Source organism: Mustela nivalis (assembly GCF_964662115.1).
Source record: "Mustela nivalis genome assembly, chromosome: 5".
Classification (NCBI taxonomy): Eukaryota; Metazoa; Chordata; class Mammalia; order Carnivora; family Mustelidae; genus Mustela; species Mustela nivalis.
The window spans coordinates 97,977,684-97,989,726 of record NC_139024.1 but is presented as its reverse complement, the minus strand read 5'-3'; the positions used below and the strand labels follow the sequence as shown (position 1 = coordinate 97,989,726).

Sequence of the window (12,043 nt, the reverse complement as noted above, 5' to 3'; positions counted from 1 at the left end):
TTTACATTAAATTAATTTATTTAAATATCCTTTAACTCTTTTATTTTTTTTTTAAGATTTTATTTATTTATTTGACAGAGAGAGAGATCACAGTAGACAGAGAGGCAGGCAGAGAGAGAGAGAGAGGGAAGCAGGCTCCCCGCCGAGCAGAGATCCCGATGCGGGACTCAATCCCAGGACCCTGAGATCATGACCTGAGCCAAAGGCAGCAGCTTAACCCACTGAGCCACCCAGGCGCCCTCCTGTAACTCTTTTAGTGAGGTCTATTATATTAAATGGAAGTTTCAAAGGAAAAAAAAAAGCATCTGTGTTGAGCGAGATACTTTTCAGAAGTAGCAAAAGTAATAGCAGTGTAACTGGCTGCTTTATCCAAATAATTTTAAGTGTATAAACTTTGTATTTTAGATAAGGAAAATCATAAAGAGTTATCACTCTTTCAGTGCTGTTTTCTCGTTGGTTTAGGCTAAGAAACTGTAGTAAGCTGGTCCCATGAAATGTAGCTCAGTGAGCCTGATGGTCGTAACCTTCCTGGCTAGACTTTTCTCCTACAACAGCCCTCTGTGTTACTGCAGGCGCTTCGATATCCCTACTTCCAGATCGGGCATCCACTGGGCAGCAACACACAGAGCCTTCAAGATTCAGGAAAAGCACAGAAGGATGTCCTGGAAAAGACAGGCCCAGCTCCTCACATCAAGCCGGTCCCCCCCGCCCAGCCCCCAACCAAGCCACACCCACGGATTTCCTCGAGGCAGCATCAAGCCAGCCAGCCCCCTCAGCATCTCACGTACCCCTACAAAGCAGAGGCGTCCAGGACAGATCACCCGAACCATCTTCCAGAGGACAAGCCAAGCCCGTTGCTCTTCCCATCCCTCCATACCAAGAATGCTCAGTCGGTAAGCAGTGAAGATTTGCTAGGACGCCTTGTCTTGCCTGTACCTCTTCTGACCCCACCTATGGTGTGAAAGATTTCCTTTTTTCAGCCTATAAAGTCTAATTACAAGGAAGGTTGATTGCAATAAATGTATCTTTGCAATATCACGGAATAATGAAAGGAGCTTTGGTCTTGGAGTTGAAGGTCTAAATTCAGGTTCTGGCTGTGCCTGTTAACAGCGGGGCTGGCGGCGGGCAGCTGCGGTGTGGCAGTTCAGAGCTCCCCATTGTGAACATGTTTTGAAAAATCACAAAGTGCTGTAACGAAATGTATAGGTTGTCATTCCTATTAATGCTGTCGACAACTGCTGTTAAAACTAGGCTGTTGATTGAGCCCAGATCGTTCTCCTTCTCTGGGACTGGTGCGCAAAAGGAAGGAAGGAGTGCTAGACTCAATAACCTCATCGGGGCATCTAGTTACCAGTAGGTTTGTGGTGCTGTCTGAGAGCCTAATTTTCTGACAACTTTATGCAGAAGCAGAATTCTTTCTGTCGACAAGTATTCATTCACTGATGCCGGCTCCCGACCTGCACTGAGCTGCCCTGTGAGGTTACCGGAGTGCTATCTTTAGACTGTTTGCTGGGCCCCCGCCCACAACTTTGGAAGCAGTGTGTATTTGGAAATTTCCTACTATAGCTAATTCTGTAATTAAATAGTATCCAGATCTACTAAGAAGGCAAAGAAAGCATGTTTGCAGTGTTTTCGGTAAATGAGCAGGATGACTGATGTCTGAGTTGTATTCTCTTGCATCTCTGTTTACGACAGAATAAAGCCTGTTAATGTCTTCAGGGATGAGGCCCGGATGACAGCCTAGCTTTCCTCCCCATATGTGAGCAGTACCTTAGACTTCTTTTTAGGGGCACCAGGGTGATGCAGTCAGTTAAGCGTTTCGAGTCAGTTTGGCTCAGGTCATGATCTTGTGGTCGTGAGACTGAGCCTTGTAGCAGGCTCCTCAGTGTGGAGTCTGTTAATGCTCTCTCTCCCTCTCCTTCTGTTCCTTCCCTGTCTCTCTCTCTCTCAAAAATACATCTATTTTATTTATTTATTTATTTATTTATTTGACAGACAGAGATCACAAGTAGGCAGAGAGGCAAGCAGAGAGAGAGAGAGAGAGGAGGAAGCAAGCTCCCTGCTAAGCAGAGACCCTGATGCAGGGCTTCATCCCAGGACCCTGGGATCATGACCCAAGCCGAAGGCAGAAGCTTTAACCCACTGAGCCACCCAGGTGCCCCTAAATCTATTTTTTAAAAATGTCTTTGTAAAAATCCTTATCTCATACACCTGAATGTCCCCGTAGGATGCCAGTGGGTGGGAGGCACACAGGAGAGGTGAAAGACAGAGGCCCAGGAATGTGCTTCCCACGGTGGCGTGTGGGGAATGCTATGCCCCTGTCCTCCTTTTCATCAATGAAGAAGTGTGGAATGGGCATTACTCATGGGTGAGCTCCATTAATGCCAAGTATCGCTTTGTCCCCCACTCCTCGGGTGCACAGAAAATGCTAGTTGGCCTGGAACACAAAAACGGGGAGATCAAGCCCAAGAGTCGGAGAAGGTGGGGTCTTGTATCCCGGGCGACAAAGGATTGTGACGACTGGGCTGACTTGGATGACTTGGATTTCAGTCCGTCCCTCCCCAGGACTGACCTGAAAAACAAGAAGAGACAGAGCGAGGAGGCTCTCTGCAGGCAAGTGTGCGCCTCGGCTCAGGACACAGATTGAGTCTGGGGTTTTTGAATCGGTCTGCGCCTCTCTGATGGTGCTTCCCATCTCATGCTGATCCAAGCCACATTCCCTTGCTTCAGATTTGAGAGCGTTCTGGACCTGAAGCCCTCCGAGCCCATCAGTACAGGCAGCAGCGCCCCTACCCAGACCTCCTATCAGAGGCGAGACACACCAACCCTGAGATCCGCGGCCAAGCAGCACTACCTGAAGCACTCGCGATACTTGCCTGGTAATAGAAATGCTTGCCTTTACTTTCCTCCTCGATAAGAAATCATTTCCCTGGAATCACGTATTCACAGAGATTCCATTCTGGAAGGCAAGCGCCCCTGGCTTCTAGAACTTCAGAACTGGCAGGAACATCATAGAAATGTATGATGTAAGCCCCTGTGCAGCCTATTTTCTAATGCTGGGAGCCAGACCCTAAACAAATAGACAACCAGTAGATCCAGTGGTGATAGAAAGCGGGGAGAAGATGCCACTGTAGACAGAGGACACAGGAAGGGCCTCTCTGAGTGCATGACTCCTGTCTGGGCCCCCAAAGAATGGGGAGGAACAAATGAGCAGAACAAAGGCAGGGGAAGAAGCAAGAGGAGAGCCTGGGAGGAAGGCAGGGGCTTAGTTTGTGAGGGGAAGGGCAGAGGGGCCGGCGTGACCCGAGCATGGTAAGACGGTGTTACACGTGGCAGGAGGCATCTTTGGGGGTCTTGTGAGACATTTGGAATTCATTTAACAAGTAGCAAGAAGCTGTCAAAGGGTTTTAACTGGAGAGCACACTGGGTTCACGTTCATCTGCATGTTGAGTGGCTGAGGGCAGGCTGTAGTTCTCGTGCAGGTAAGGGGAGTGCTGGCTCAGGCTGGGGCTGCGGGGCCCAGGGGAAACATGGGAACAGCAGGCCCCGCTGGTGGGTTGACTCCTCGCCTCTTGGTTGGCCTCCCAGGATGACCTGGAAGAAGAGAGAGTAGGTGATGGTACAGCAGTGGTTCGGGTGTCAGGACAGAGACACACTGTGTCCTCTGGTCCAAACTCCAGTGGCCACAGGCCAAAGAGAGCAGGGAGGGAATTACAGTTATTTCTTTTTGGCTCTAGAAGAGGAAGGAGGATAAAGGATGAATTCAGTCTTTCAGTTCTGAAAACCATCTGCAGTGTTTGACATAAATGGGAAAGTGGGCGGTCTAGTGGGTGGTTTGGCTTGAGTTTGAGGTGATTGATTAAGGTCAAGGCAGCCTTGGGTCTAACGGAGTCTGAGGGTTCCCCAGTGCCGACCCTAGTCACCAGCACTAGATGGCGCTAACGGTCCAGGTCAGGTGAGAAGAGGGATCTGGGGGACAGAATGCAGAGAAGAGAGCAAGGAGCTGCAGAGCTGGGGGGGTGGGGAAGGGGGACCAAGAGGAACTTGGGAAGGTAATGGACAGGTAGTGGCCCATGCAGGCATACAGATGGGAATGACCAGGAGCACTGACACCCAGGAAATAGCACCAGAAGACATGAGACAGACCTGTTGGGAGGAGTTTAGAGAGACCTCTTTCAGGCTGCCCATCAGTGAGTCAGCCTACTAAATCCCAGGACACCATATTTCCTTCTTTCCTCAGCAATCTATGGACAACCTCAGGGTCAATGTAAATACATTACATTCCTACAACATAGGAAGTTTAGACAAATTGAGTTCTGTGATGAGGTTACCACTGGAATCTGGCTCAACATGAAATAATGTATTTTGCATCTGAAAATCATTTCTTGCCCACTAGGAATAAATATAAGAAACGGCATACTTCCAAATCCAGGCAAGGATTTTGTTCCATCTAATCCGTGGTCGAGTTCTGGTTTGTCCGGAAAATCTTCAGGAACAGTATCCGTAATCAGCAAAATAAATTCAGGTGAGTAGTGATTATTAACTCCGAAATGACAAGAGGCAGATTCTCTGGATATAGCAAGGCCGGTCCAAAGAGACAGGCTATGGAAATGAGAGGGTTTTCTGGGGTGTAAACCAAGGGCCCCTTTTTCAGGCCACGCTCCTGTCTCTCTCTTGGCAGCAGGCTCTGGGGACCCAGCCAGCTGTCCTGGGTCTGCCCCCAGACATAGCTGGGGAGTTAGGCATCTCTGACTTCCAAGGCCCTGCCCTGCTGGACACCCAGCTTAGCTCCACCTGCCGTGCTCCAGCTCGCCCCTCTCTCTGATGACCCAGCCTTAGCCCAGAGCGTCAGAAAAACCTCTTCTGGACAGCTCAGAGGGCCGTCCCCACTTTTTTGTTGTTGTTCTCAGTCCCACTTCTTTTAAATGACTAAGGGAATTTCCTAAGCCTTCCAGGCAGGCTAACCCCATTCCCAGCAGGCCTGTTCCCTGCGCCACTTTCCCTCACACAGGCAGCCCCTGTCATGCATTGCTTCCCTTCCCCATTGCCAAGCAAACATCTGGACCTCACTTCTCCCTGCTTTATCCATGACACATCCATTTATTTTGAGAAATACAAAAAAGAGGGAAATGAGGTATCAATACCCATGTACCCACCCCAGCTCAAGGAGTCAAACTTTGCAAGTACACATGAAGCCCACCGGCTAGGCCCTCCTACCCATTCCCTCTTTCCCCACTCCTTCCCCCGACCCCTACCTAATTTGGTGTTTATTACTTCTGTGCATTTTTTCAAAGATTCATGAACCACATAGTATTTTTTACATGTTCAAAAATTAACACAAACGTAACTCTGGATCTTCACTCGTTTTAGTAATTCTATTATGATCTAGCAATTACACAGAGGTGTAAGACCCATCAGAGTGTATGTTATAAAACCTATATAACTTATGACACCACATCACCCCCTAATTTATGACTTGTACTAGACTGTAATGTATTTATCCTTCTCTCCTTGGTGAGCATGGAAGTTGTGAACCATCTTTGCTATAGAAGGAGCGCTGAAATGAACCTGGGCGTACCCTCTTGTCGCGCACCTGCGTGAAGGTTTCTCTGGGGTTGATGTAAACAGGTTAAAGGGTGTGCTCATCTTTGACTTTACAGATGTTGCCCAATTGCTCTCCAGCAGGGTCTGGGAGTGGTGCTGCATCCTTGATGCCACTTGGTACTGTCGTGATTGCAAACTGTGTGCTGGTCTAATGGGTGTGAGATGGCCTCTTGTGGTGGCTTAAGCTTGCATGTCCTGTGTACTAATGAGGTGGAGCATCTTCTCTCGTGGTCATGGACTGTACGTTCTTTCCCTTTTGTGACTTAACCTGTTCAGATTCTCTCATTTTTTGTGTGTACCTATTCACCAAAAATGCAAAATGTTCTCTAGCACAACGTAGCTCCTCAGCCAGGCATTGTCACTCTGCCACACATTCTCCCCCCAATCCCTGGATATAACTTCCATTTGTATAATGGCCCATGATAACATTTGTCATCATTCTGTGTGTACCTGAAGTCTTAATAGGCTCATAGATCTCTGTTCATCCATCCAATATGTATTGATCACTGCTACATATAAGGTGTCCCATTAGCCTCGTAGAACACTGGGTCCCCATACAGTTCCAGCCCTTAAAGCACTCTCACTCTGAAAGGGTCATAAAAAATGAATATATTTAATATACATCATTAATTTTTCTGATTACGGGGCAAGAGTATTTAGTGTAGACTTACTTGACATGACTAAATAGTTAGATCTTAACTATTCAGTTAACTAGTTAACTACTAAATAGTTAAGTAGACTTACTTGTTAAGTTACTAGTTAAGATCGCCTGTCTGCATGCCATTCCGTAAGAGAGTGGTTTGTGGATTATGGTTTAGCCAGATTCTATGATTTGTACATACTGACCTGGAAGGATAACTCTTCTCTGTTTTGGAGGGGAAAAAGCAGATTTCAGAATGGGCTAAACACATTATTCCAAAAAAGAAAGAAAACCATACCTTTCCCTTTTCTTGAATGAACCAAGCATCTGGGCTCCATTCAGGCACAGGCTACAAGAGCGGCCCTGTCTTTGCTGCCCCTCTCCCCCATCTTTCCACAGTGTGGTGTGGAGGAATGCTCTGCTCGCAATTCACGGTTCTTACCCTATTTCCCCCCTAAAAGTAAACACCCAATTCTTTATTGTTCCACACCTGTGTGATCCTGTTGTCTTATGTGCACATGGGGTCTTCATAGTAATGAGCTTTTGCTTTTGTACATCAGTTGGTTCCGGTTCTACGAGTTCTAGTGGACTGACTGGAAACTATATCCCGTCCTTCCTGAAAAAAGAAGTTGGTTCTGCTGTGCAGAGGGTACACTTGGCTCCTATTCCAGACCCTTCTCCGGGTGAGTCCTATTTGGGGTTATTCATGAAGCCGTTCATCAAATGGTTATCGACTCATGGCTTTGTGCCAGGCATGTTGTAAGCCGAGGACCCACCAGGGCAGGGTAGATGCTTGCCAGCGCTGAGGAGAAAAATGAGGTAGACAGGATATAGGGAATGTGGGGGTTGGAGTGTGCATGTTTAAAGAGGGTGCCAAACCCTAAGAGACTCAATCTCAGGAAACAAACAGGGTTGCTGGAGGGGAGGGGGGAAGAGAGGAATGGGGAGGCTGGGTGATGGACACTGGGGAGTGTATGTGTTGTGGTGAGCGCTGGGTGCTGTGTAAACTGATGAATCACAGACCTGTACCCCTGAAACAGATACTACATTATATGTTAATTTAAAAAGAATAATAATTTACAAAAAAGAGGGTGGCCAAAGAAGACCTCACCACCAAGGAGCTTGAGTGACGGTGTGTGAAGGAGGTGAGCGGGCTAGCCAAGCGGTGTGGGTGACCCCCAGCCCCGGGTTCCTAGCACGTGAGAGGTGGGCTGTTTCTGGAAGAGCCCGGAGGCAAGTGGCAGGGGCCGCTGTCAACGTGCTGTCCCTGTGTGTGAGCGACCGGGCAGGCACCTGAGGGTCTGGGGCAGAGGTGTGAGGTGATCTGACTCACATCTTGGAGCCTCACTCGCGTGCTCCTCGTCGTGGGACTGGAGGCGGGGAGCACGGTTGGCAGCGGGGAAACTGGCTGTTGCAGTCATCGCGGCGGGGAATCACAGGCCCGGCTGCTGAGAGCGGAGCCGGGCCAGATTCTGAGTCTGTTTGGAAAGGAGAGCCAGTGGCATTTGCTGACCAATGACACGTGGGCTGGGAAAAAAGAGGGGTCAGGAATGACACCTGTGTTTTTAGCCTGACAGCAATAGAATGGAGCTGTCCTTCACCCGGAGAGGGAAGACTGTGAGTCGCCCACCAGTGCTTCTCTTGAACTCCCATTTTCCGATATTTTTGTCACCAAGATGCATTTGTTTGCTGTGTTTGCGGGAGTCCTGTATTAATCCGACCCACCTTCCTCTTAATTGCAGGCTATTCTTCCCTGAAGGCCGTGAGACCTCATCCCGGGCGACCTTTCTTCCACACCCAGCCTAGAAGCACTCCCGGGCTGATGCCACGGCCTCCGGCTGCACAGCCCGTGCACGGCCGGACCGACTGGGTTTCCAAGTACGCGTCTCGGCGATGACCCGCGAAGCTTCTGGGCGTGGGGGAAAGCAAGACACGGTCCCTCGGCTATCTGGTTGGTGTTCTGCCAACAAGAAACTGGCGATGGTGTGAAAGCAAACAAAAACTTTATAGTTATTCTTCTGAACTAAGACATTTCAATATTCTTTTTAAGATTTTTTTTTAAAATATTGATTTGAATGCAATACCCTTTTTTTGTACAAAATTATTTTATTCTAAAACTGGGTCCCATTATTTTCTTAAGCAGCAGCATTTTGTATATATGGATTATGTTCTAGCATTTTATACAGTCAACTTTGTAACGAACTTTTTAAAAATTAATTGATTTTCCTTTGGGGTTCCAGATAATATTTTATACAGATTTTTAAAAATGTAATAATATTGATGCAGTATTGCAGCAGGGGTGCAATTGGAGGCTACATGATAGAGGGTTACTGACTCACCGCGTGCAGAGATTTGTGAAGTGGTTAAATTTTAAATGTGGCACACTGGTACATCGGCTTTCTTGGACCAGCCTCAGCGCTAGATAAATGATCTTCTGCTTTTCTCAATATCAGGTTATTGGTTTGATTCTGTGACAACACTGTGCTGTTCTAAAAATACTATTATGCAATGAATTTTGCAGCTGAAAGAACTCCAAGTAAATAGTTTTTTGAAGTTCTTACAACCCTTTTTGGTGGTTGGAGGTATGCAAGGTGGTTGGAGAGATGGTTTTATCACGGTAGGCCATCCCATTCTATTTTCTCCCATTTTTTTATGTTTCTTCCATTTTTGAAATCCAATTGTATAAGTACCCCCAAAAGGGAAGCTTTTCAAGCCAACGGGTCTTTCACTCAAAGGTCAACACAGTCCATTAAACTTATATTCCTATCAAGATGCATGACCAAAAAGCTAAGTTTCAAAGCAGCAGAAGATTTTTTTATTGTAATGACTGATCAACTCTTGAATTCGGTCCAGTTCTCCAGGCCTGGCTAGGAACAAACAATGAAGAATCTTCTGTCCTAGCCACATTCACAGGGCACTTTGGGGAGCAGGAAGGATTCATGGCCAAGGTTCTGCTGACCTGGGACATCCCGGCTACCATGATGGTGGTGTCAGTAATGTGCCACACTTGAACTCGTAACCCTTGTGTAGTTTCTTCACACAGTGGGAACTCTAATTTGTTGGACAGAGGCTATTCCATTGAGAGGAATGTTTACAGCAATTTTGAAAACGACAAAGCTAGTTTGGAGACAGAAAAAGAAAAAAGGTCCACTCTTCGTCCATCTCTGTAGGCCCATCTGGCCCGGCCTGTGGTTTACCTGAAAGGCAGGAGGGAAGGTCTCCGCCAGTGGACATAATACAAGCTCAATAGCGCATTGACTCACATTCTCCCAGGCCCCAAGCTACTCTCATTTGGTTCCAGGTTCCCGGATCTAGCAGGTTGAGCCATGTGAAATTGTCTGTCATTTCTGTAGGTTAAAATGACAGATAAAACAGAATGTCAGCACTTGGACACAATTTAACCCAATCCATGGGTAAATGATTGCTTTGATGCATTCGTAGTGTGTTAGAGCCTGAGCAAATTGCCAGGGCTCCCATAGGGCCCTCATCTAAATCAGGGAGTAATTTCTGCTTTGGGGAATCTGGCGCAATAATGCACTTGACCAAGCACTATGATCCCTAGGGGCGTGAGAAAAGCACATAATGGATGTGGATTTGATAGGGAATATTTTCTGTTAACAAACTGGCAGCAAATCTTCAGAAAACAAATATGTATATGTAAGCACAACTTGAAGCTGAGTTCACTTCTGTATTATATTCTCAACTCATTATCTAAAGCAGGAGAAAATGTGTTTTCAGAGATGAGTCCTTTACTGCGATTACTATTTATTTTCCCTTTCTGTATTATGTATAAAAAGTAAGTTAATCTGTAACCTTGCCCAGCTTGCTGGAAAGCTGGTTTTAAATTGTAAATACCTCCTAGAGAAGCGAATGGATTGTGAAAACCATATTCTTGGCACTCTAGCTTATGTTAAGGTCATGACATTTTTTTAAATGGAAAAACCCAGTCACCTGGTTATTATGCATTAGGGAATTGTTTCTGTAATGCTTTTTTGGGCCCACATTCAGAAAATATTTCCGTTTTCTTCCTCTTACTTTTTGCTTTATTTATGAGTAAACAAGTTCTCTTAGGATGCCAAACACGATTATCCTTGTGGAAGTCGAGAAGCTGATGTGCAGTCGAGAAAACTAGAAGACTGAAAAAACAATGTAAATTCTAAAAAACCAGCAAAATCCTGGAAAGTTCTTTTTTTTCCCCCCATAAAGGGTAAATGGCAAATGTGTATACACGCTGTTTACTATAGAAGGGAATCGTGACCATTTTTTGTTACGTGAAAAATTAAATGATACCTGGTGTGTATATCTTTTAGTTAGTAGGGAATTATAAGATGTACTATAAGACACCAAGAGGAATGAGGAGTTTCACCGTACTTATCCATGACTATACCTCATTTCCAGGCAGAAAGCTTTTTGGGACGTCGGGAAATGGTCCAGGGATGGCTCTCTTTCCACACCCAAAGGTCCGGTGATAAGTGGTGTGCCGGGGGGTATGTGTGCAAACCACAAGGCAAGCCGCATGGGCATAAAAGCTACTCTTGGTGTGACTGTTCATCTTACAATAAAATTCCATTGATTACTAAACACTCACCCAGCTCATGTATGATAGGATTTAAGGAGGAAGAAAATTGATTTCCAAACCATTATTTTAGACACCTCATAGATAGGCTCAAGGACTGTATATATCTAACTGACACTGTATCATCTTTTGATGTTATCAGAAGTTGAATACAATGAAGGTAATGCCCAAGAACAAATAAGTGTAGTACTGGGGCTCACAGGCACCATCTTTGCTCATGAAGTAGCGTTCTCCTACCATCAAGCCATTGTTTTGTGCCATTTTGGAGGAAAAGGACGCAGGCTGTACGTTTCAGCTCAGTGTATGACCAAAAGCAATATGTTTATAAGAGAATGTTTGACATGCTAATTATTTTATGTCATTTAAAGCATACTGTTGCAACGCGTTTGTTTAATATATGTGCTTAATTTTTAGAATTATTTTTACAATTTCCAACCAAAGTACTGTATTTTATATAACTTATTGTGAGGACCCTCTCATGGAAACCATTAAGAAGACAACCTGGAGGCAAGCATCCCATCAATCTGTATTACCAATTTCTTAGAGACACTGAGCTAATGTGAATTTTCAAATAACCCGAACAGTCTTCTGATCTCAGATGTCTTTGTACTGATAGCAGTGTAGTCACCAGATTTGATTACAAGGGAATAACTGAGAATATATTTATTTAAAAAGCAAATAGTCATCACGATGAGAATAGAGGAGGAGAGAAAACCACTGACACAAGCCCTTTCTGAAATAAAACATTGCATTTTGAATAGTTTGTCCTAAGTTGTTTAAAAACGTTAACTTTATGTAAGGAAAATTCTGCTCCAAATAAAGTTACAGTTAAAGAAAGAGAAATGATCTGAGTGTTCTGTTTTTATTTTCAGTGTTCTTCCATCAGAAGATAACAGTAGGGCCCCTGGCAGGCTCGGTTGGTAGAGCACTCCACTCCTGATCTCAGGGTTGTGAGTTCAAGCCCCTGCTGGATCTTTCACAAGAAGAAGAGAACATTAGTATTTCCTAATGGGGGGTTTTGCTATTTTATAACTTCTTAATCCTTAGTACAGTGTTACTGCCATGAAATTAAAAGAATAAGCTTAAAGCAGCATGTAAAGAGTTATTCTGCAAGCTGGAGACTTTTTATTTTGTGTTTTTTGGAGGCTTTTTAAAAATTTAGTATTTAGCAAGTTAGGTGACTAGGAATATTCAAAAAAAGAAAAAAGCAGATGGAAACAATT

General features: G+C 45.3%; 1 protein-coding gene across 1 annotated transcript in view; it reads left to right on the top strand.

The window, feature by feature from the left end:
- CILK1 (ciliogenesis associated kinase 1) overlaps positions 1 to 11,657 on the top strand; it is a 36,389-nt gene extending 24,732 nt beyond the window's left edge. Inside the window, exons 8-13 of the mRNA XM_082729379.1 lie at positions 573 to 893; positions 2,423 to 2,613; positions 2,731 to 2,879; positions 4,397 to 4,525; positions 6,805 to 6,927; positions 7,987 to 11,657. Coding sequence (XP_082585505.1) covers positions 573 to 893; positions 2,423 to 2,613; positions 2,731 to 2,879; positions 4,397 to 4,525; positions 6,805 to 6,927; positions 7,987 to 8,141 — 1,068 coding nt within the window. The 3' untranslated portion in view covers positions 8,142 to 11,657. The remainder of the gene's footprint in view (positions 1 to 572; positions 894 to 2,422; positions 2,614 to 2,730; positions 2,880 to 4,396; positions 4,526 to 6,804; positions 6,928 to 7,986) is intronic.
- Positions 11,658 to 12,043: the final 386 nt, after the last annotated feature.